The 22,450-nt window shown below is 40.8% G+C and overlaps 2 protein-coding genes across 13 annotated transcripts in view; one reads left to right on the top strand and one right to left on the bottom strand.

Moving 5' to 3' along the window:
• The window catches only part of SESN1 (sestrin 1), a 78,350-nt gene extending 73,500 nt beyond the window's left edge, over positions 1-4,850 (top strand). For all 4 annotated transcript variants that reach the window (XM_012572720.5, XM_012572721.5, XM_002192709.7 and 1 more), the window contains 5 exons: positions 231-378; positions 1,209-1,321; positions 1,564-1,754; positions 1,984-2,128; positions 3,726-4,850. In XM_012572720.5, coding sequence (XP_012428174.2) covers positions 231-378; positions 1,209-1,321; positions 1,564-1,754; positions 1,984-2,128; positions 3,726-3,812 — 684 coding nt within the window. In that variant the 3' untranslated portion in view covers positions 3,813-4,850. The remainder of the gene's footprint in view (positions 1-230; positions 379-1,208; positions 1,322-1,563; positions 1,755-1,983; positions 2,129-3,725) is intronic.
• The window catches only part of ARMC2 (armadillo repeat containing 2), a 69,434-nt gene continuing 47,085 nt past the window's right edge, over positions 102-22,450 (bottom strand). For 5 of the 9 annotated variants that reach the window (XM_072926761.1, XM_072926763.1, XM_012572715.5 and 2 more), the window contains 6 exons: positions 19,072-19,387; positions 17,527-17,649; positions 15,636-15,749; positions 14,273-14,405; positions 12,282-12,439; positions 7,768-8,195 (listed from right to left, as the gene is read on the bottom strand). In XM_072926761.1, the coding sequence (XP_072782862.1) occupies positions 8,044-8,195; positions 12,282-12,439; positions 14,273-14,405; positions 15,636-15,749; positions 17,527-17,649; positions 19,072-19,387 (996 nt within the window). In that variant the 3' untranslated portion in view covers positions 7,768-8,043. Of the gene's footprint in view, positions 444-7,767; positions 8,196-12,281; positions 12,440-14,272; positions 14,406-15,635; positions 15,750-16,851; positions 16,967-17,526; positions 17,650-19,071; positions 19,388-22,450 lie in introns of those variants that run through there. The other 4 variants (XM_072926762.1, XM_012572716.5, XM_030267705.4 and 1 more) reach the window with 2 other exon arrangements.

The following is a 22,450-nucleotide window of genomic DNA, read 5'->3' as shown; positions in this document are numbered from 1 at the left end:
TGATTATTAAATCATACTAAAAATACCAGGGGTCTAATTAAGAAAAGATGATGACTAAATGTAAGCCATTGTGTCAGTACAGGTTTCTTTCAAAAACTGTGTTCTTTGAAAAATCTTTATTTAAAGATGTAAAGGACTTCAGTTGTGTTTAAACTTTCTGGCTTGGCAATTTCTGCCATCATTGTCAGTTCCTGTTGCATGAAATTGAAATGTCTTTCTCTTCTTTTTAGTCTACAGAGTCTGTCTGTGAAGTTGAAGCTCTTATGGAGAAGATGAAGCAGCTGCAGGAGTGCAGAGATGAAGAGGAAGCCAGCCAAGAAGAGATGGCCACACGTTTTGAAAGAGAGAAGAGAGAAAGCATGTTTGTGTGCTCTTCAGGTAGTGCAGATGTAGTCTGTATATGTATTTATTAAGACTTTTCCAAATTATTTGTGGAAATATTCCTGCAAAAGGGAAAAGAAGTGCTATTAGATGTCACACAAACATTATCATTTCTTTGAAGGAATCAAGATTAGGGATGCCTTGTTTTCTCTCAGGAACACTTAAAAGATAAGTAGTGCCAAGATTCGTGGCTGCTCACGGACACGCCAAAACACTCTCTGACCAAAATTGTGTTTAACAGAAATCTCCAGAAGAAATGGACTCTCTCTGGAGAGTTTTAGAAGTTTCACAGGATATTTAAGCATCTTGCAAGATCCTCTAAAACAAGACACTTGATGTGCTTTGCTATTTAAGTGTATGAAACATTACTTTTCAGATGACTGAGAGACAATACTTAATCTGTTAAAAGTTTAGGGTTGTAATGGACTCTTCAATACAATTTCCTCTGAGACACACTTGGCATGAGAGTCTCGAAGTCTCTCTTTTAATAAGCTCTGTTCCAAACCAGATTTTTCCCCTGACATTTTTACAGACCTCTTGAGTTAGGGGGAAGACGTCCCCTAGATTCAGGGTGAAGACTGCAGTACAACAGAAGGGCAAAAAAGATGTTTGTCTGTAAAAAAAAACCTGAGTGTTTTTCATGGAGTTGCCTCTGAACACCATAGCTGCAGTCACAAAGCTGTACCAGAGAATCTTAATACAAGTAGTCCAGTGACAATGTATTTTTGATTAAAAAGCACAGAGACCCATTCTTCTGCAGGAGTTCTGCTCATACACTTCCAATTTGTTCTTTCCAAATTGTGTGAAATTCTATTTGACATTAACAGAAGATGAAGAATCTGCAGCAACAAGAGATGTGTCTCGCCACTTTGAGGATACGAGCTATGGTTACAAAGACTTCTCCAGACACGGAATGCATGTGCCCACCTTTCGTGTTCAGGTAAAGGCTGGGGGCTGCCATCAGGAGGCTTAGGGGACAACCTGCTCATTGTGCCAGATACCAAACCTGGAAATGGCTTTGTTCTCACTGCCCCCGTGGGTGAGGCTTAAATTAAGCGAACAAATTAACAACCCCCACCCGCATTGGATTATCTGCCCTGGGATGTTTAACTATATTAAAGCTCTGGGTCTTCACAAGTTCATTTCTGAAATGCTCAATTCTTCATTTTTACTTATTCTAAGGATTATTCCTGGGAAGACCATGGCTATTCCTTGGTTAATCGTCTTTATCCAGATGTGGGACAACTACTTGATGAGAAGTTCCATATTGCTTATAATCTGACTTACAACACAATGGCCATGCACAAAGATGTGGATACCTCAATGCTAAGACGAGCTATTTGGAACTATATTCATTGTATGTTTGGAATAAGGTCAGTTTTACTGGTTTTGCTCTAAACACATTAGCTTTTATTGCTTGGGATGAACCAGAACTATTTATTAAGCAAGCATGCACGTATTTTTAAACATACTTTTGTTTATGGAGGAGGGCCACTGGTGTTACACTTACCCAATAATTTGTTTTGCCATAGGAACTTAGAAACAATGCAAGTGAAATGCTGCTGCTTGAAAATGAAAGTGTTTTCTTTTAATTCCAAACAGATACGATGATTATGACTATGGTGAAATTAATCAATTGTTGGACCGCAGCTTTAAAGTTTATATCAAGACTGTGGTTTGCACTCCTGAAAAGACCACAAAAAGAATGTATGATAGCTTCTGGAGACAGTTTGAACACTCTGAGAAGGTACAGTTGGTGTGCATGCTGAGAGACAGCCACGGGCCCCAGATCAGTGTCTCCCTGGCAGCCACTGCCACACAGCTTAAGCTTTAGCTGGTGCTCCTGGTGTTCTACTCACAGTCAAGTCATTGGGAAGTGTTGTGTTCCCAGGCTGAAATAATCTCCCCTTTCCTCCTGCCTGTGTGCTGGCTAACAGCTGACATGGAGTGGGCAAGCTCTGAGCAGTACAGGGGGTTAGACATGAGAATGGTACAGCTTCACCTCAACTGCAGTCAGTACTGCCTGTATCCCAGAGAAGCAGCAAAGTGGTGCATGATCCATCCATCTCTTGGCAGCAGACCTGGAACAGGTACTCTGGCTGGCCCAGGGTGTTTCCAGTCCCCTAGTCCTTCTGGCATGGATAGCCCCAAAACAGTTTTTTAATCAAAGCCTAAAAGCTCTGCTGCTGGGTTACAGCCTGAATTACACCTCCCAGTCACATTTCCTGTCAACTCTCAGATATTGAATCCATTAAGTTTACATCCTTCAATTTTTCTTTGGAAAGGTATTTCTTGACCTCACTTAAAATCAATGCTGAAACATAAAGATGCAGAAATCATTAATGTTCATATTATTAAAGGCTCTAGTTCTTGATAACCCCCTTAAAGCAGAGTCCTGTAACTACAATGATTTAAGATTGCTCAAGTAAGACACTATCTATGTTTTGGTTAGACTAACTGTGATAGATGAACATTCCAAGCACACAAATCTTTCTTTAAAGCCCCAAACTTTGCATCTCCATAGCCATAAAAAGCAAAGGCTCATTCACATATGTGTCACTGAATGCAATAACCTACACCTTCACAGATATTATGCAAATGAAACCACATGCAACCCGTACATGCCAGAGCAAACTCAGAGCAACCTGCTGCCAGTGAAAAAATACTTTCACACCCTCCCCCAACAAGTTTCTGATTTCATCCTCAAAGAAATGCAGTAAAGGCATTGAGGAGATGATCTGGGGAACTAAAATTCTTAGCTCCAGGAGCTACTGAACACTTGTGTCTCAGTAGAGATAGAGGGTTTATTATGACACTTGAGAGTTTTCTGGTGTTTCACCTTGGCCAACCATTCTGTGTGGTTCAGGTGGAAGCTCTCTCTGTTTCTTTCTCAGTCCCCGGGGGCAAATGTCCTTATCACCTCTACCTTTGCAAGCACCCCCCTCTGCTCCACAGATACTCACTGCCCTTCTGCCTTTAATTATTAGCCTCATTGAAACTGAACAAGCTATGCATATTGTGCTCCCAAAGAAGGGCTTATGTGCTTGAAAGCTTGTCTGTTTTTTCCAGCTAAACCAGCTAAAGTCTGATAAAGGATGATTTCCTCTCCCTATGGCCCTGGCACTTTGTAAGTGTGCCTGTGAACCAGTGCCACAGTACCAAGTGTGGCATTGGTTCCTCTGCCCCTCTCAGTGAGCTCCACAGTGAGGTGTGGCTGGTGACACGGGCAGTGCTCCCCTGCTGCTGCTGCACCAGCACAACACCCACAGCCCCCAGGCTTCCTTTGGCTGCAGCACGTGGCGGTGAGCACGGTGCTACAGCGGAACTTCTTCTCTCTCCTGAAGGTCCATGTAAATTTGCTTCTGGTAGAAGCTCGGATGCAAGCTGAACTACTTTATGCTCTGAGAGCTATTACTCGCTATATGACCTGATGTCTCTGGCTGCCTGTCGACGTTGGAATGTTCTGCAGCTGCAGTATGGCAGAGGAAGATACGAAGCCTCAGGACCAACAGTAGCTATAAGTTAAGATGCCCATTGTGCCATAACTCCTTTAGTTTCAGCTATTTCCATGTTTGGAATATCATTGCTGCCGCTGGGCAGCGAATGCTTGGCGGTTGACAGACAGGGTTGTGCAGAAGTGCTGCCTGCTCATGGTATTTTGGCTTTAGACAGCCCGGGACATTCTCTGAACTTGTGGCAATATAGCAAACCATAGATACATAGATCTTGTGTTAAGGCAAATACTGCAGGAGTCGGAGTGTGAAAAGAACTGGGACTTGTTAACATTTGCTTTCCCTACGAGAATAATTTTAGAAAATCTTGATGCTGCTATTTGTGCAGGTGGAGTGAACAGACCCAGGCTGTTCCAGTTGAGCTAGAAGTGAAAGTGAGCACTGCTATTGTCTGAGCCTTTATTGTGTGTGGTTTCAAAAAAGCCTTGTTATTTAGATTCCCTGTTTAATCAGAACTAAACCTGTTCTGTCCACACTGATAATTTGAAAGATAGCAGTCAATTTTCTCAACTAGTCTAGCCTTAAAAACAGGATGTTTGTTCAGCATTATTTTGTGAGCTCCAAAGTGCAATGGTCTTCCTATGGAAAGAAGGGGACTGGAGTCCTCAGAGCTTCTTGGAGATCTACCTACACAAAGTGTCGAGTAGCTTCTCGTCCTCCTTTTCATGGATGAACCAAGAAGGAGCTAGGAAAAGGTGTGGGAATGTTGTTCTAGACTGCCAAACAGTCCTACTGTATAACATGCCCAACGCTGGTCTTAATGATTTTTGCAGTTGCTTAAATAACTAGGCTAAAAAACATCTATTTTTAGTAAATCAAAACGTGATTAAAATGCTGACATTTAATATACAGTGGTTTTGGAGAACACATGAATACTTTTGTATGAGTGTGAATTGCTTTTTAAATTTGTCAGTATTACTGGTATTTTTGAAATAAAGGTAACAACTTTTTCTCTTGGTGTTTCTGTGTGGTTTAACTTTAGGCTTCTGTTCTTACTGGTTCTAAGACAATTTAAAATGTTTCCAACAGTAACTGAGAAAACAATTTTTTTAACTGAGTCTAAAATGGTGGGAGAAGTTTAAAAACAGAGCTAGAGCTTCACTAACTGTACTGGGAACACTTCTTGTGTACTGCTGATATTTTCACCCATTTGGACAAAGCTCTCAGGCACAAGGTGTGATTCTTGGGGTGTCTGGTGCAGAGCCAGGAATTTGACTTGATTATGCTGATGGGTCCTTTCCAACTCAGCTGATTCTAAGATTTTCTGTGATTCTGTGAAATGGATTTTCCCAAGACCATAAGCCGTTTAATGTCTGTCCTCTTGCCTGGGTCTCAGCTCACACTGGTTTCTCTTTCTACAGAACCTTCTGAGAACAGTTTTAAGTTTACAGTCCAAGAAGCTAAAATATCTAAAAAGATCTAGGGGAGAAAGATTAATAAACTGTCAAAAATTGTTACTAACAGGAAGCATCTGGTGCTTCCTCTTAACTGAAAATACAGGATTTTTAATGTTCCAAAAACAGAGCAAAACTTTCCTGTCTTAAGGGCATTGTACAGCTGAGTTGTGCCTTTCCAGTCTGCGAGAAGTTTCTGCAGTGCTTGAGTCTCAAGTGCTTTCTGAGGTCAAAGGTAGACATGAATTTTTCCAAGAAACCTAAACTAGCCATTTCCATCCTATGCTCTTCAGCCACAGCCAAGTGCCCTCTCACTTTTCAAGCAGTGAACACTGCAGTGGATCCATGTGTGAGTGGCTTTGTCTGGTCACAGCTGCCATCACAGCACAAGCCACAACCTGCAGGCAATCCTAACTCCCTGCCCAGTTGCCCAGGCAGCTGGGGCAGAGCCCCAGCCCATGGCTGTGAAGTGCAGCAGCCTCTCATGTACCTCAGCTGTTGTGCTGGCAGCTCTCCCCAGACGACAACAGGAAAGGGCTCCTGGACACCAGAGAGCTGCTGCACTGAGGTCTGTGGCAGAGATACCCAAATGGTAAATTATGCCATAAGAACACACCTGAAATCCAGCATTCTGGTGCTGCTTCTTACTGCTCACAGGCTTATCTCCAGGGAAAGACAGAGGCTGGTATAGCTCGACCGGAGGAGTGCTCAAGAGTCCTCTGCCACCCTCTCTTCTCAATCAGCTCCTCTGAAGGTGCCTCTTCCTGTACAAAGGCCAGAGCTCACACATGGTGGCTGCCCCAGGATCCCCAGCTCTGCCCAGCTGCCGACAGTGCTTCAGGCTCTTGGTTATAGTTTGATCAGTAATAACTGACATAATTAGTGTTGTATTTGAGCACATCTTAATTGTCCAAGGACTACCTTGACTTGAGCCAGCTATCAGTATCAACTGCTTTCTGACAGAGTCAGCCCTTGTCAATTCCGATTAGTCCTGCTAACAGGGCTCAGCCACAGGGGCCTTTTCCGGTGCCCCCACCCTGCCCTGCACAGCTGGATGTTTGCCTGCCTTTCTGTGACACACATGCCAGGAACAAATGCCTCCAGCTTCTTCCCCATAGGGACTGCTTACCCGTCATCCTTTTTTTAATACTCTCTCAAAGCAAATCCATTATTTTCTCCCAGAAACAAATGGGACATTGAAGCCATTTATCTTCCCTTCAGCTAAAATTAAAATGGCAAAAGAAGGGATGATAATTGAGATATTTTTGAGCTGAGCAAAGCTGTTCTTGGAGCCAAACCACACTGAATACCGAGCACTTCTCTCCTGTGGATTGCCTTGACAGAGGCTGCCACCACACCAGCTCCAAAAGCAGGGCTGAGCCTTACTGGGCACAAGTAACACCTGAGCTGCTGAGACACAAAGAATGGAGCAAATTGTATCACTTTCACTGAAGTTTCCTCCTCATCACTCCCAAAACCTGGACCACAAAATCTCCCTTTCCCTGCCCCATAAAAGCAGGGATCTAAACTAGGAAAGAAGTCTCGCTGCCCTTCTACCACGGCACTACTTCCCAGCCTCTCTCTCCTAACCTGGAAGCAGAGGTCTGGCCACTACCAAAGGTAGAGAGAACAGTGCCACTGAGGGTGCTACAAATTGCTGCCTCCCAACAAATTCCTCCAGCCTCTCCCGGGAGAGGAGCTGGAGCAGCTCCTGCTGCGCACGGCCCAGCGCGATGCTGTTGACCTGCAGGAGCAGGAGCCACTGCACAGCTGCTTATTCCCAGTAATCTGAGGTCAGGAAAGAGAGAAATGGGTCAGGTCTGTAAAGCTCGCTGTGGCCAACTGGGCTGTTAACACTCAGGCCAGTGATGCGCCTGCTGAGCTAATCCATGGGCTACAAGATGCAAGGATGAAAACTGAGCAATAAACAAGCCAGCAGCAGTCAGGGGGAACAGGGAGAAAGAGGCCTGTTACGGCCCCACAGATGGAGACACAGGCTCAAGGGAGACAGCTGGCTAAGAAATCTGAGAAGAGGCACACAGGCGGCTCCTGGGAGCGTGGGACCAACTGAAAGAAGGTAAAATCTTCTCTGACATCAGGAATATAGGTGTTTTGCCTAAAGATGGGAAGTCCCAATTCAGGACAGACCAGCACAGCTGGACCTACATCCCACAAGCATCAAGGCAGCAGGTGGGTTAGCTGGGATACCCTAGACCCTTGCCCCCAGTGTCAGGAGGAAAAGGGGGTGACCTGCTCTGACCACCGACTGTCCTCGATCTGAAGAGTGAAGCTCATAAAGGAACACAGGACAGTGCCCCATAGCACCGGGTTACTCCGTCACAGAAGTTTCTTAAGGTAAAAGCATGTCAAAGTCTCTAGGTAAGATGTGACTCTTGTCACATAACATTGATTTGCACAGCATTTTTGGTACTACAGAGGTCCAAGTACTCACTCATAACTTACCCTTTAAAAAGTAGAAGTTCAGCAAATATTTTTGGTTTATTTTTCCGGTCAAGAAACAATGCAATTACTAGACAAGTCACACTGAACAGCTGCTTCATCAGCTCAGTTATATTGTAAAAAGTAATTACACATGCAAAGATTTCATACATGCTCTTCAGAAGATAGCATCCAGTACATAAATGCCAGGCTTTTCTGACTTTTTTTAAAAAGTCATGCTCTCCAACAAGCTTATCATGGCAATATACAGGTATATTAGAAATATACAATTTACCTGACAAAAACACCCCGACTGATTAAAATTGAGTGATAGACTCAGCTGAAGAGTGATGGCTTTGAATTCTGTCAAGAAGTTTTTCTGCCACGGGCTTGAACTCTCTTTCCCAATATACTCTTTGGCAGTCCTTTATATCTCTGTCAAGGCTGCACTCCAGCTCTACCTCTTCATCTGTAATCAAGGAAATACTGTCATCAGTTCCAAATAAAAATATACTCAACTACATATTTTGTGACACAGCTTATCAGCTGTGTAGCTGATGGCTTAAAAACAACTGCACTTGAGATAATTTAAGCATCACTCTCTGAGAGTCTTAGATTTAAGTGAAAATAAAGGATGGTAATGTCAGTAGAACAGTGGAAATGGTACTGCAAGTTCTTTTATTCTCACACCTCACAGGTGTCTCTGAGACAAAAACTGTCTCTGAGACTGATCATTTACTGTGACTGTCAGTCTGGAAAGTACCCAGGGTTCAATACTGCCCACAGCAATTTTGCTAGGTAAGCAATCCAGTCATCTAATTACAACTATGTTTTTCCTGTCCCAAATTGCTCTTCTAATCTGGAGACATTTTCAAACTGTATCTACTCTCACACTGAAGGAACTTGAGCCATGCTAGTTACTGTATTTACTGATGCCCTCCTTTCATTGCAAATTTCAAAAATAAAACAGCAGGACAGTCTTTATTAAAGACAATGTTAAGAATGAAAGGAAGTCATCAGTCATTTTTCCCCCTCCATTTTGCTTAGCATTTAATATGGCAAAGAGATCAAGTCTTAGAGAAAATACAAATCAGTCTTCAACCAGAAGCTTTCTCCTGAATCAGGAATCCACAAACACAACTGATAATGTGAACAAATGTTTCCACACAGTTTAACAGAAGGATATTTGACAGGCTTTAGGCCATAAACAGACCTAAAATGAAGGTAGAATCCTGCCCCAAATAAGCAATACTTAACCCATCGCCTACACTATGAAAAAGCACCAGATTCACAATGTGTTAAATAAATAACTCTGCAAGGGAGCTTATTGCACAGTCACTGCAGGCTTAGGCAACTTGGGGCTGAACAGAAACTTCAGTTACCCACATTTTGATTCAAACTTTATGTAAAAAAGAGATGCTCCAACAGCACTTACTCCCATCCAAAAGCATGCCAAGGTGCCTGTGCAGATCAGATGGGCTGAGCCAAGACAGGTATGGAGGAAGAAATGACATTCCTGTGTGTGGAGATGGGCTCCAGCTCACACAAAGTTACCAGCAACTGCAAACAATACTTAGCTCCTGTGCCACTACACTGCAACTACCAAAATTAAACAGAGGCTGATTGTGATAAAGACTGCAGAAGAGGTTCTACATAAGGAGATGACATTTAGAATCTTTCTGTAATAAAATAAAGAGGAAAAGAACACCCATTCTTTCAAGAAGGATGTCATATCTCTGCAGGAAGAAGGCTTGTAATCAGAGACAAAATCCAGCCTCTGACATCAAATCTATATTTGATGATGTCATAGGACAATTTAGGTTGGAAAAAAATCTCTGGAGCAGAGTCACCATGTATCAGTTTGCCCTAGTCTGTATACTGTGAGTACTTAACACCTTCTAGGACAGCAGCTTGTTCCAGTGCTTAATTCCCACCACAATGGAAATCTCTTCTTGATGTTTAATTGGAATTTTGTCTTATTGCAACCTGTGCCATTAGCTCTTGTCCTGTCAATGGCACAGTAACCCAACATACCTAAAATCAATCTCAGCAGCAGAGAAGCCAGAGACCCTGAAATGAAAAATAAGGGATTATGGGATTTGTTTTAAAGGAGAATTGCTTTGCCTACTCCTGCTTTTTTCTACCCAAATTAACTCTGTACAAACACAGAGTGAGAGGCATTTCTCTCTTTTATTAGACAGCTGTGCTCCCCAGAAGTCAACTGAATATTTATGGAATCACTGAGTTCAAGAATTCCAGCCTATAAGAACAAAGGTCAGAAGCAGTTCAAAGCCGAAGTGTTGAACTGAAACAGTAAATTCCCCAAAGCAGAACATGAGTAGCGCTGGGGATCAGCGAGGATCAGTGCTCCACATGCAAGCTGTGCATCCTCAGATAATTGAATTTTCCCACGACTCTCCTCAAAAAACAGAAATATTGGGTCCTGGCCAAAGAGTATATGTGCTGGCTGCAAGCCCAGGAGCAAGACAAACACAGTAGGCCTGCATACTGTGGGGGAAACTGGAGACTGGAGTGCAGACTCCTGCAGTCTGCAAGGGCTGCCCATCCTTGAAACACCAGCAAGACAGGGGCTGGCAGCCCTGGAAGCTCTGTCATGGCATGTAAGAGTTCACATGGATTGAGATTCCAAAATAACCTCCTGGAATTGATAGTGGAGGTAAAAGCACAAGAAAATGTCGGGAGAGAGAGGGAGAAACTTTCTTTTCAGTGAATGATCAAACAGAAGAATGTTCCCAAGACAGAAGCTCATCTCCATCACAGCTCGTGTGGGCCTGAGCCAAGGCAAAGCTGCTGCCAGGGGCTTGGGAACAGCAGCCTCCAGAAGCTCTGAGCCAGCAGAGTGACATGAAAGTCAAGCAGCTGAAAGAAGGTGAATGACAAGTGCCATTGGAAAGAAGGGCCCCTGCATCCCAGGCTGCTGGGATCAGGCAGGGAAAAAGAGAAACAAATAGTGCCCTTTGCCAGCCTTTCTCTTGGGCACAACATCTTTCCAGGCCACTTCCATTCCCTTTTGCTTCCTTGTATCTTTTGTCATCCTGTGCCAGATGGGGAAGGGAAAAATAAAGGGGAGGAGGCCAAGCACAGCAGGTGAAGCGAGGTGTCTGCTGTGCCATGCTCCACTTTTTCCGCTTCCTGAGGGTGTGCTGACGCTCAAGTACAGTTCACTGGCTGTCAGCAGTTGCCTCCTGCTTCCTGAATGATAGAATCAGAGCAATGACAGTTCAAGGCTGTTACTGGACACAATGGGAGGAGGAAGGTGTAGGACAATATTAACCAGCTGCTATTACTAAGATTTGTTGGCTCTCTGCACACAGAGGAACCAGATCCAATGAATAAGATGTGCTTTTTCTACAGCTCCTGTTCTGACTACAAGAATGACTGTGAAGAATGACTGGCCTTCTGATTTAATTCTAACCTCTTCCTAATTAATTACCATTACAGCTGCATTCTGTAACTGCAATTGCAATTGTACACAAACTTCCAGTTGATGAAAGTTATACTATACAATGAGAGTTACAATTGCTGTCCAGCCTGAACTCTTCAGTCAAATCAATTGCTTCAATAAGCAGTGTTAAATGCTGAGGAAAACAAAAGCACATAAGCATGTACCTTCTAAAACAAAGATATATCCCCTTGCTGTGTGCCAGAAAATTCAAGCATGATTGTGGCTGTAAAGTTTGTAGCTCTCTTGCAGAACGTTAAGAAGTGCAGTACTAACCTTGAAACACTGCTATTTTCGGATAAATAGATGGAATTGCTGCACACGTTAAGATAAAGTCTATCACAGCAAGGAATGTAATACAAGGAACTATTACAGCAGTGAATATCAGTAATTCTGCTGCAACTGGAAAAAAATTCTCACAAATCCACCCACTTTTCTGATTGTCTACAACAAAAGAGACCATGAGATTTCATGTTCTGTCTGGGTCTGACAGTAAGTATACATCTTTAATCAATTTCCAATTAAAACCATATCAAATATAGTTAGTTTCCTTCAATTTGATTTGTATTTTAAAGATTTTTTTAAAGATAATTGCATATGACCTACCCAAAATAAAATCATAAGGAAAGCATTGCTCAAAAACTAAAGGAGGACAATTACATATACTGACTACAGGACTATTATAAAGCCACTGAACTATGTAAAATTTGAAGCAAAAGTAAATGCCTGGATGAAAAAATCCCACTGGGTAAGCAAATGGATACCTTTCAGCCTTGTGAAGCAAAGAGCACACTCTTCCTGGCTTTAGGGACCAGATGAGAAATTGTCAGGAAGTTGTCCTTGCCCACAAGGAGACCATGGAGAGACAAGAAAGGTGGCCAGGCAGCAAAGTCAGCCTGCTGCACCCCAGAAATGCCATGATCCCCAGGGGCCCAGTGTGTGCTGCACAGGGGCCACTGTGCTGCTAGACAGTCCACACTGGCCACCCACTGAAAGCTGCAGGACAGACTTCCCACCCAAACTAACCCTGCTTTAATTTTGCTCCTTCCATTTCTTTTATTGAGGAAAAGAGGCCAAGACTACGGGTCTCACCTAGAAGTGCTGTGAGCAGCATCAGCAGCTCGTTGGTGTTTCCACCGAAGCAGGAGGCCGTGCTCGCCATGTTCTCACTGTAGTTCCACAGGGTTTTGCAGATCAAACACGAGAGCTGCCAGTCTGCTGGCCCAAAGTCTTGTAAGCAGTCAACCAACCTGTCAGTACCAAACAAAACCAGTGGTTTGTTCCATGGAATTTACTCCTCAGCTCTTCAAAATCTGGCAGTCTAGAAATATACGCAAGCTCCATGGAAGTTTGCAGGAAAATTCTACATTAATAAACTTCAGATGCTACTTTCTTCCTCAGTAACTTGCCCCTTTTCATTTAGTGTAGTTCCCCAAGGATGTGTACATGCCTTTTGTCTATTCACGTGTTCCTGCCTGCAGCTGCCCATCCTCTGTAACTTTCTAACCCACCTGACCAATTTCACTCACATACTTTGAAAATGTAACCATTTCAAAGATACTAAAATTCTATCAAATTTCACTACAATATGTGACTGTCCCAAATCTGTGGCTACCACTAAAGCAGAGATTGCAACCCGAGCCAAACTTTATCAGGCACAAATGATTCATCTGGAAAAGGCGTTGGGAATGCAGAAAAAGCTTCAGACAGGATACCCATATGACTACACAGCAAATAATCATACAAAAAAAAAAACCAAAACAGTAATCCTTCACTGCTGTTCTCCAACCTTACAACCCTGTCCTTCCCTCACTTCTCCACAGAGCAATTTATAATCTGTTGATTAGTACAGGATAACTACTATATTCAGGTATGGCTGAAAATATCAGTCATTGAAGACCACCCAAAAAGAGGTTTGCTTTCTTTCTCCTCTCTGAAGGCAGTCCTTGTGGAACAACAGGAGGCATCTAATGAAAAGCCAAAAGAACTTGCACTAATTTTTCTTTTTAAATTTAACTCTCTGAAAAGACTAATTCCCTATTTTCTTTGGGCCACTATATATTGGTACAATAACCTCAGTTCCAAAAATCCATAGAGCTGGTTTGGCACAGTCAGAATGATTTCCTTAACAATCACTACCAAATTCTCTAGATTCATTCCATGCTGTTATTGTTTTTTGTTCTTTCCCTCACAAATTTTCAGACACAGTATAGAAAATTCTGAATTTATATGATTCTATAGGCTACAGAATATTCTATATAATAGAGATTTCTCACACTTATTATTTGATTTGCCAGCAACTTATTTTTATTCTCCTTTTCCAGCTTTATATTGTAAGTTAACTAGAATATGAGAAGGATGAGAAGACTATTAATTGTTTACAGTTTATAAAAAAGTAATTATATTATGTATGAACAGGAAAGCATTTCAAAGGGAGGCATATTGTTTCATAACTCTGGGCTGTACCAACTGCTTTACAAGCACAGGAACATGATTTTTCATGTTGCTCCAATCAAGCTGGATCTGCTATTATCTGAACATCAAAGCCACAAGTGTTGCTTCCACGGTGGTTTTTCAAGGTCTAATATCCCTTACAATGTTATAGAGCCTTAAACTTGAAATCCCAGAGAGAGGAGACTCAGGAGCTGTTCCCGGCCAAGCATGGCTACATCAAGTAGTTTTCCCTACAGAACCAAGTGGTTACAAAAATTGCAAGGGACCATGTGGTTTATCAGTTCCTGAAGTATCTTCACACTTGCCCCAGACACACACGGACTGTGCTGTTCACTGTAGCCCACCTAGGATCTAGTTAAGCCAAGCACAAGCAGCTGCTGAAAAGCCAGACCTGAGTTGCTTTCTTCTATGGTACCCTCTGCTGCTACATCACAGAAGGTCTTTGTGAGACTTTTTTGTGGGATTTGGCTTCTATGAAAAGCTGGTTCTCCAAGAACTTTAGATACTAAGTATCTACTATGCTGGCATCCTTATTACAAGCTACTGGCCCCAGAAAAAAACAATCCAATTGGAACTTTCTGGCCAAACGCCTCAAAATTACCTTTTCTCAAGCATAATCAGGAACTTACTTTCCAATTCCTCCTTCTTCCATGAGAAAAGCTCGTTTGTTCTCATCTACTGTGAGATTGAGCAGAACTCCACAGGCAGGAAAACACACCTCTCGGCTCTTGGAATCCAGCAAAGCAATCATGAACTTGTATACTGGATTTTAAAGAAGGAAAAAATATTACTAGGAAGATGGATTTACCATACAAGTGGCATTACAGCACACTAATTAGAAAGCAGTCTAATGCAGAATACGCTACCCAAAAATTCACCCTTGTAGCGTATTACCGTGACATTCATAGAGGAGGCACATGACAGAGCAACATCATGCTGAACACCAGTTTCCAAATCAACAAACCAAAAGTTATAGTAATAAATATACACCAAAGGAATGTGAAAATCCCATCAGAAGAGGCTAAGTTGACCAAATTGAATTGCAGCTTATTTCTTGAAAGTATCACCCCCCTCTCCATCCCAGCAGAAACTGCAAGGATTTGGCATCTGGCACTCAGAAGGGGAAGTTCTTTCCCCTGTGAGTGCAGGGATGCCCCAGACCGCACCAAGTCCAGGTGCAAGTGCACCGGCTGGCACTGACTGTGGAGCTGTGGAGCCAGCCCCAGCCAGGGAGCTGGGCTGGCCTCACTGAGAGGAAGCCTCTCAGCAATTCCTGAGCTTGGCACACCAACACCACAGTCTCTTCCAGCTGGAAAATTTAGTCCTTTGACTGAGACTGTTCACCAGTAACCAGCTACTAAGGGTGATGTGCCACCCTTGCAATAAAGAGTTGCATACTGTGATATGATCACCTCATGTTCAGCACCAAGAGGCAAACCAAAAAAACCAAAACATTTACAGTGAAGTGGTGTCTAAGCTGATGACACACCTCCTGTGTGCCATTTTCCCCAAAGCTCTTTAGATACCCAAAACAAAGAAGACTTGCATCCTACTTCACCCTGAGGCAAACAGGTCTTTGCTGAGGCAGTCAAATCCTAGCCACACATTGCGAAGTGCTAACAAGCAGTCGGATATGGGAATCAAAAATCTGAGATTATGAACATAGATGAGATTTTAGTTGGATTTTAATTTTATATCATATCACTACTAACCTGCAGGATCTGAAAAGCTATTTGAGTAAAGGGAAATTTCAAATTTAAAACTTTAGGAAAAACAGGGTTTTTGATTTACCTTGTGCAAGTGCCATTTTAATGAAACTGAAATAAAATTGTGTTTATAATGACTATTATTGGATTCTAGTGTTTGCCTAATTTGCAAAACATCAGGGAAGATTGATTGTACCCTTTAACTGAGATAGCTTATTAACAATCTTTCTTTTTAGAACCATGGACATTTAAAAATAGAACTCCTACAAATGCAAAAGTAACTCACTCTTTTTCTGCATGATGAAGTCACGGATCTCATGATGCTGGGAAAGATTGCCAAAGACTCTGACAGCCTCCAAAACTGCATCCATATTGTCACTCATTATCAGCTTCAAAAGCACTGTTGGTTTGCAGAGAAATTAAATAAAGTTTGTAAATTACAATACATGGCTCTTATTTTAGCAATGAATATCCGAATGCAAACAGCAACAGCAGTAAATGTAATAAATGGAGGCAGTTGTCTGTCTGTCTGGTGGTAGCAAAGGGGGTAAGCCGATGGTAGAACAAGAACAAAATTATGTACAGCTTTGAAGATAAAACAAAGAGCTCCAATATAGGACTAGATGCAAAGGAACAAACGAGGAGATATGGAGACAGTCTAAGCACAGTTGTAATAATGGGAGCCAGTTTTGCTATGCAGTTTTGAGTGGGCTCATGTGAAAATCCAGGAAAACATAATTTTAAAAATGCTATAATATATAAGAGAATTGATTTAGATCCTGAACAGATGGTCTTATGGTGGGATGTCTCCTAAAGCTCAAATTATTTTCTGACATTAGCTCTCTTTTCTCTCAGTTTCTCTGAACACACATTTTCTCTGAACAGCTACTTAATATTGTCCCAATCTGAAGCATTCACTTCCTTGCTGCTTTTCTGCTTAGCAGTTTCACATATGATCAGTGCGTGCTTCAGTAGGAATGAGACCTTCAGCACTTTCCAGAAAGAGTTACCATCACGGAGGATTTTGGTACACAGCAGAGGAGTGATGTTGCAGAAGTTACATTTATCAGTCTTCTGTGAGTACAAAGCAAAACACTAAAATCAGTCCATCCCACAGAGGATTCAAATAAGTCAACTCTCAGCTCTTCATATGACAGAAGAGAGAAAAAAATATAGAAGGGAGGTTGGCTTTGTCCTCATTACTTCTGCCTCTGGATGTTGCAATACTGAACACACCTTGAACTTGTCTTAAATGACATCTGAAGGGATTTTGTCTACCACTTATATCACACAGCAAGTATTCTCAAAATGCCTGCAGGAGAAGAAAGCCTGCTGGTCTTGCACCAAAAGCTTTCCTCTTTCCTCAGTTCAGGAAGGTGACGGGACTAGCTCCACATGCCAACAAACAGGACAGAAGTAATTTGTTTCCAACCAGCAACAAGAGGCAGCTGGCTTATAGGTGATAAAATGAGTTGTGACAGAACAGCAGAAATGTTACCTACAAAGAATATGATGTCTACCAGTCCAGGCACTGGGCTGACAACCAGGATAGTTTTTCCTATTCCTCATTCTACCTGTTGTGTGAACTTCAGGTTCTGTCTCTCCCCAGTGTCTGGTCTATTGAGACAGAGAGATATGCAAGACTCAGCCTCTCTACCTTTTGTACAACATTAACACAATAGTCCCAGAAGTCAGCACAGCTCCTACACATAACTGATTGTAGTCCACAATGTCAGAGGGGAGAGAATTACTCAATACAACATTGCCAATGGATTCACAAGCCAGAAACAGACAGAAATCTGATTTGACAGGCATAGAAAGTAACAAGAAAAACACTCTTGTCATACTGTGATTAGAAGGAAAAAGCAAGACAATTATTTTGGCTCAGGTATATGGATTTTGAAAAAAATCTGGCAAAAATTGCTGAACAAAAAACAATACAGCAAATTCCTTTGCAGAGGAAAAGAGGGGGTTTCATGAACAACCCAACTATTTTCATGTAAGTCATAGTTTAAAAAAAAAAAATGGGAAATCATTATTGAAAGAATTTAGCCCTATGAACTTTATACTCCTGCAATACAATACCACAAAATGTTACGTGTCTTTATTTTCTGTTGTGTCAAAATGTTTCTGCTTTCTCAAAACTATAAAAAAGGTACTTGTTTAAAAGTCCTTACTTTCAGCAATGTGTAGCTTCTTGTCTTGAACTGCAGAATTCTCCACTTGATAGTAGGACAAATTGTTAATTGTTGTTGCAGCATTGAGAACCAACTCTTCACAGGCATTGACTGACTTGTATTCTAAGAATAAAAAAAAACCCCAAAACATATGCATATGTTGATAAACACACACGTATATCTAATTTTGCAATGCATTAGATCCCAGAAGCAAACTGAGTAATAGTTTACATGGCCACTACTACAGTCAAACCTTCTGTTGTTCAGTAACATGGAAGAAGCCAACAGGAACTTCTGATCCAAAAATGGCAATACAAACCCATTATTTCCCATTATTAATTTACAGAAATCATTGTGACTCAGGCAACACAGTTTAACATTTAGTTAGTTAAGACATTTTACAAATCCTCTTTGCTGTTTTAAGATGGCGCTGAAGAGAGTCCACATGCAGAAACAGGGCTGTGTGACAGACATGGAGAAATGCCAAGGACTACTACACTGAACTGTCAGGTATCTAGGAAAAAAAAGGGTAAAAAATCCCTTCAACAGTATTTTAAATATTTTTCTCTTAGAGTTCCTGACAAAATGTTAACCTGTCTAAAAGTCTGAAAGACTTATTTGTCCGAGGTCTCCGGCCTCAGAAGCCAAGAGTAAAGGAAATAGGGGTAAGTTCATAGGGAGACAGAACATTTTGTAGTAAACTGACTGATAGAGTGCTCAAGAGGAGAGGGTAGCAGAAAGTAGCTTTGAAGGTCAAAAGCACTTACAAAATGATTAAGACAGTTTCAACCCATGAGACAGAACCCAGTTGTGAGTCTGACTTGTGTCTTCCCTCATGATTGGTAAGACAGTGTACAATCAGGTTGATTACCTTAACATAATATTTAATGTTCTCATTACACAGTAAAATATACTGAGCTGTTTAACATGTATCTTGTCACAGTTAAAGTCTGTTATGGGCAGAACACACCAGCCCTAGTCTGTAATTAGATTTACAAGGAGATCAGTAAGTGGTAAAGGAACTGCAGTCCTAATCCTCCATTTGGAGGGAGACACTCTTCCATCTGAAAGAGATAAAAGGTTGGAAGACTGAAAAATGAAAAAAGTAAGAGAAATTTTTTTTGAAGAGGCTCAAAGTTATGGATACAGAGAACAGAAACAATACATAATCCAAGAGTCACAAAAAATGCAAACCTTTAAAAAAACAAACCACCACCAAACACATCTATATAGCACCTGATAAGAACATAGTTTCCTTATATAATAACTCTCAGTGAAATGTGTTTAAAATAAAATGTGTTTTCTTATCTTTAATGATCCTATCTGCAAATCTGATCACTGAATTAAAGACTTCTGCAACACCTTTTCCCAGATACTGAAAAGTCAGTACCAAAGTAGCAATGTTTCCACTATCTCAAGCAGGCCTTCTACATAAAACAGTTTATGAGTATCAGCCAATTGACTTTGGGGGTTTTTGCAATGGAAAGTCTTAAACTCTCTTTACAGGCTGAATGAAGATAACAAACACAACATAAATTTGATTACCTAGTACTGTAACAAGTAATCCTACAACAGGCTGGGCAGCTGCCAGAGCTGCGCCTACTCTAGGGTGAATGGAGAGGTTGGCCAGCACTCTTATCAGTTTTATGAGAACATCTTCTGCTTCTGAAGGATACTTTAGGTGTTTTGTTCCTTTTCTATCATCGTGCCATGTCAGTGCATTCAAATCAAGTTCATAGTAGGTTTGGAATAATGATGTCAAGGTGTTAACGCTTTCTTTTTCTTTAAAAAATTGCTCCCGGGATTGGTCATTCCTTGCTGTCAAATTACCAAGAATAAAGATGATCCGGATAACCAAATCCTGTAACAAAATAAAAAAACAAATCATGTTACATGGAAAACATCAGAAGGTGGCAGCTGCTTAAAAAGAAGATAATACTTAATTTGCTTCCCAATTCAGGTAACAGCACATCCAGAACAACTGAAGGAATGCCAAACACAGCAGCTAGAAATAATTTTTTATGCTACCAGGTTTCATAACCTGATTTACAGAAGAAATCAAAAACATCTGACAGAACTACTACACCACTGTAGTAATTATTAATGTGATATACTTAGTAGAGGCCATCTATTTTTACCAAGCCCACAATAATCTTAAAACATCTTAAAACCACACTTTATATAACTAGAATAATCATACAGGACATAATTTACTAATCTTTCAAGTAAGAAAGTGTCAGCTGTGACAGGAAGAGACCACAATCTTTCCTTTTCTAGGCCTGGTAACCATTGTAGAGGTTAAACGCCTCCCCCTTGACTTGTTACTGTTAAATTCAAATTAGGTTTTATTCATTTTGTTGTTCATTCTAATTGCTTACAGATACCTGAATTATCTGTTCCTGATTTTTACCAGAAATACAATCTAAATTGACTGGTCTGTCATTCCTCAGTTCCTTCTCTTTCTCCTTTTAAAAACAGGCACCCTACAACCTTGCAATTCTTCATAACTTTTCAAGAATCACAGAGATTGGGATCCCCTTTCTGTCCTTTTGTAAACACCAAAAGGTAAACTTCATCATCTGATTTGACAACATTTAATATGCTTCAGCTTTTTTTTTAGTGACAAAAGGAAAAAATCCAGGCTAAAACAGATTATTCATTTGGCCATATATAAACCTTTCAGAAAAAAGCAGAAAAAAAAAAAAAAAAGGCATTTCACACTTCACTGTTCACTGTATCTGCCAGTAATGCTCAGTTCGTTCTAAACACCGAAGCAATTATTTCCTTGTTGTAGTCTCCCTTTACTATAAAAAGTTTTGTTTCTTTTAATGTCCCTTTGTAGTTGCACCTCATATTGTGCTCTGCATGGGTTTTTTCTGATTTTATATGCTCTTCCTACCCTTTTATTTTTACCATTGCTGAGACCTACTTTCTATCTTTGTAAGGTTATCTTGAGATCTCATGATTTCACCAAGTTGCTTTCCTAAAGCACTTTCTAGCCTTTCATTTTGTACATACTGAGATACAAGCTATTAGTGGCAAGAGTAGTGGATCCTAACTGAATGGTATCTTTTTCTCATCCACCTGTGTGTGACAAGAAAAAAAATTCTGAAAGTCTAAAGTAACTAAAGTTTAAACTACTTGAAACATTTCCCTCTGTCACTTGCATCAAAATCAACTCATCTTTTCAAAAAGTCTGTAGGTTTAGCTTAATGGTGCAGGTAAAGTAACAGCATTTCTTCAAGTACATGAGAACCATCTACCTCTAGCTGCTAACCTGCTGTACCTGCACTAACCTAGAATTTTACTAAACAATTATTACGCTGTTTTTCTTCAAATATTATAATTATACTTACACATATTCTAACCCTCCCTGGTATTAGTAACATAAGTTAACCAGGCACAGTCTAACTTGTTAAAGTATACCAGCTAATACTGAAGGAAAAGAGAAGTTTAGGCAGCAACTCCTCCTTTCATACATGCCTTCATCAGTAAGTTTCAGATCCTAAGCCACTGACTCAAGATACTGGCAATAACATCCTCTCAGGAAGATGAGTGCTATGCCTGAACATGAGAAGCAGCAGTCTCCTACGTGAGGAAATTCACATTCATGTATTTAATAATATCATTCTGTAGGACCCACTTCCACTTTTTTTTTTTTTTTTTAACTAGGCATCACAATTTTGTTAGGATCTAAATGTCATCATGACAATTTTTTATGAATATTCTTAATGACTAACCACTAAGAGCTTTCACCTTTGCTGGCACAACACCCAACTCACAAAGGCTGTAAAAATTTGAAACAAACAACTGATGAATCAGAAGAGAGAACTGAAAAAAGCAGGCAATCTAGTTTGACTCGTTTATATTGACTTTCTAATTTTGGTCAAAATGCTATCAGCCCAGCAACAGCTCTACCCAATCAGGAAAGAGACAAACAGGTACCGCACAGCAATCAACTGATATTTTGAGAAGTGTGATCTCAGCTGTGCTTTCCACCTACAGCCCAGCAAAACAAACTTATAAAATACTTCTTTTTTAGCTAAGCACATCCGGCTTTAATAGAATAGTACCAAAGCTGCATAATCTTCCAGTGAAATTTTAACTAGCAAGGTCAAAGAGGAAAGCTGTACAACTTCTCCTGAATAGTACAATGCTCAAGGATTTGTATTATTTCTTTGGCTATATTTCTTTAAATGCTCATGGGTAAGGACTGCAAGAGTAAGAAACACCATCTTAGATTGGCTGTGTAAAAAATTACATGCAAAGCTACATGATATTTTGAAACTGCTTGCAAGACTAAAACTGTGCAAGGCCCATGGGCTTTTCTGTACATAGCAAAAAATCAATATAATAAATGACATTACTGTGCATTTCCACATATTTGGAGTATTAAGTGCATATGGAATTTCAGACATTCTTTCACACTTACAGAAAAATTACATTTATCAGATCAATCTATGTCATATGGAAGTTTAGACATGTATTGCACTAAAGACAAACTAGATTAAAGACAGGAATTACACTCAGTTCCTTCATCTTTTTATAGTGAAGCATTCATGTAAGACATGATGAACACAGAGTGTACTAAAACCTGAGTGGAACGCTATATACGAGAGCACACAGCTTCACCTACACAAGTAAATTTGAACAAAAAATCAAGAAAATCTTGAGGAGATCTTTTGATTTGCTTCCTATCTGTAAAGAAACTGTAATAGTTTGAGTTTTGAGGTGGTAATAGCACCACATACTCCATCAGCATTTAACTCTTATTTTTCTGGCAACTGACACAAAAACACTTGATCATCACGGATGTGGAAGTTTTTTTTTTTGCTTACCTACTTCTAAAACTCTCTTCCTTGCACTGCCCAAGTAGCAGTACCCCATGGACCTGCTGAGTCACAGAACCTGACAACAGTTTATC

The sequence above is a fragment of the Taeniopygia guttata genome, chromosome 3 (assembly GCF_048771995.1).
Source record: "Taeniopygia guttata chromosome 3, bTaeGut7.mat, whole genome shotgun sequence".
NCBI lineage: Eukaryota > Metazoa > Chordata > Aves > Passeriformes > Estrildidae > Taeniopygia > Taeniopygia guttata.
Note: the sequence above shows the minus strand (reverse complement) of the source record. Positions and strands in the feature narration are given on the sequence as shown.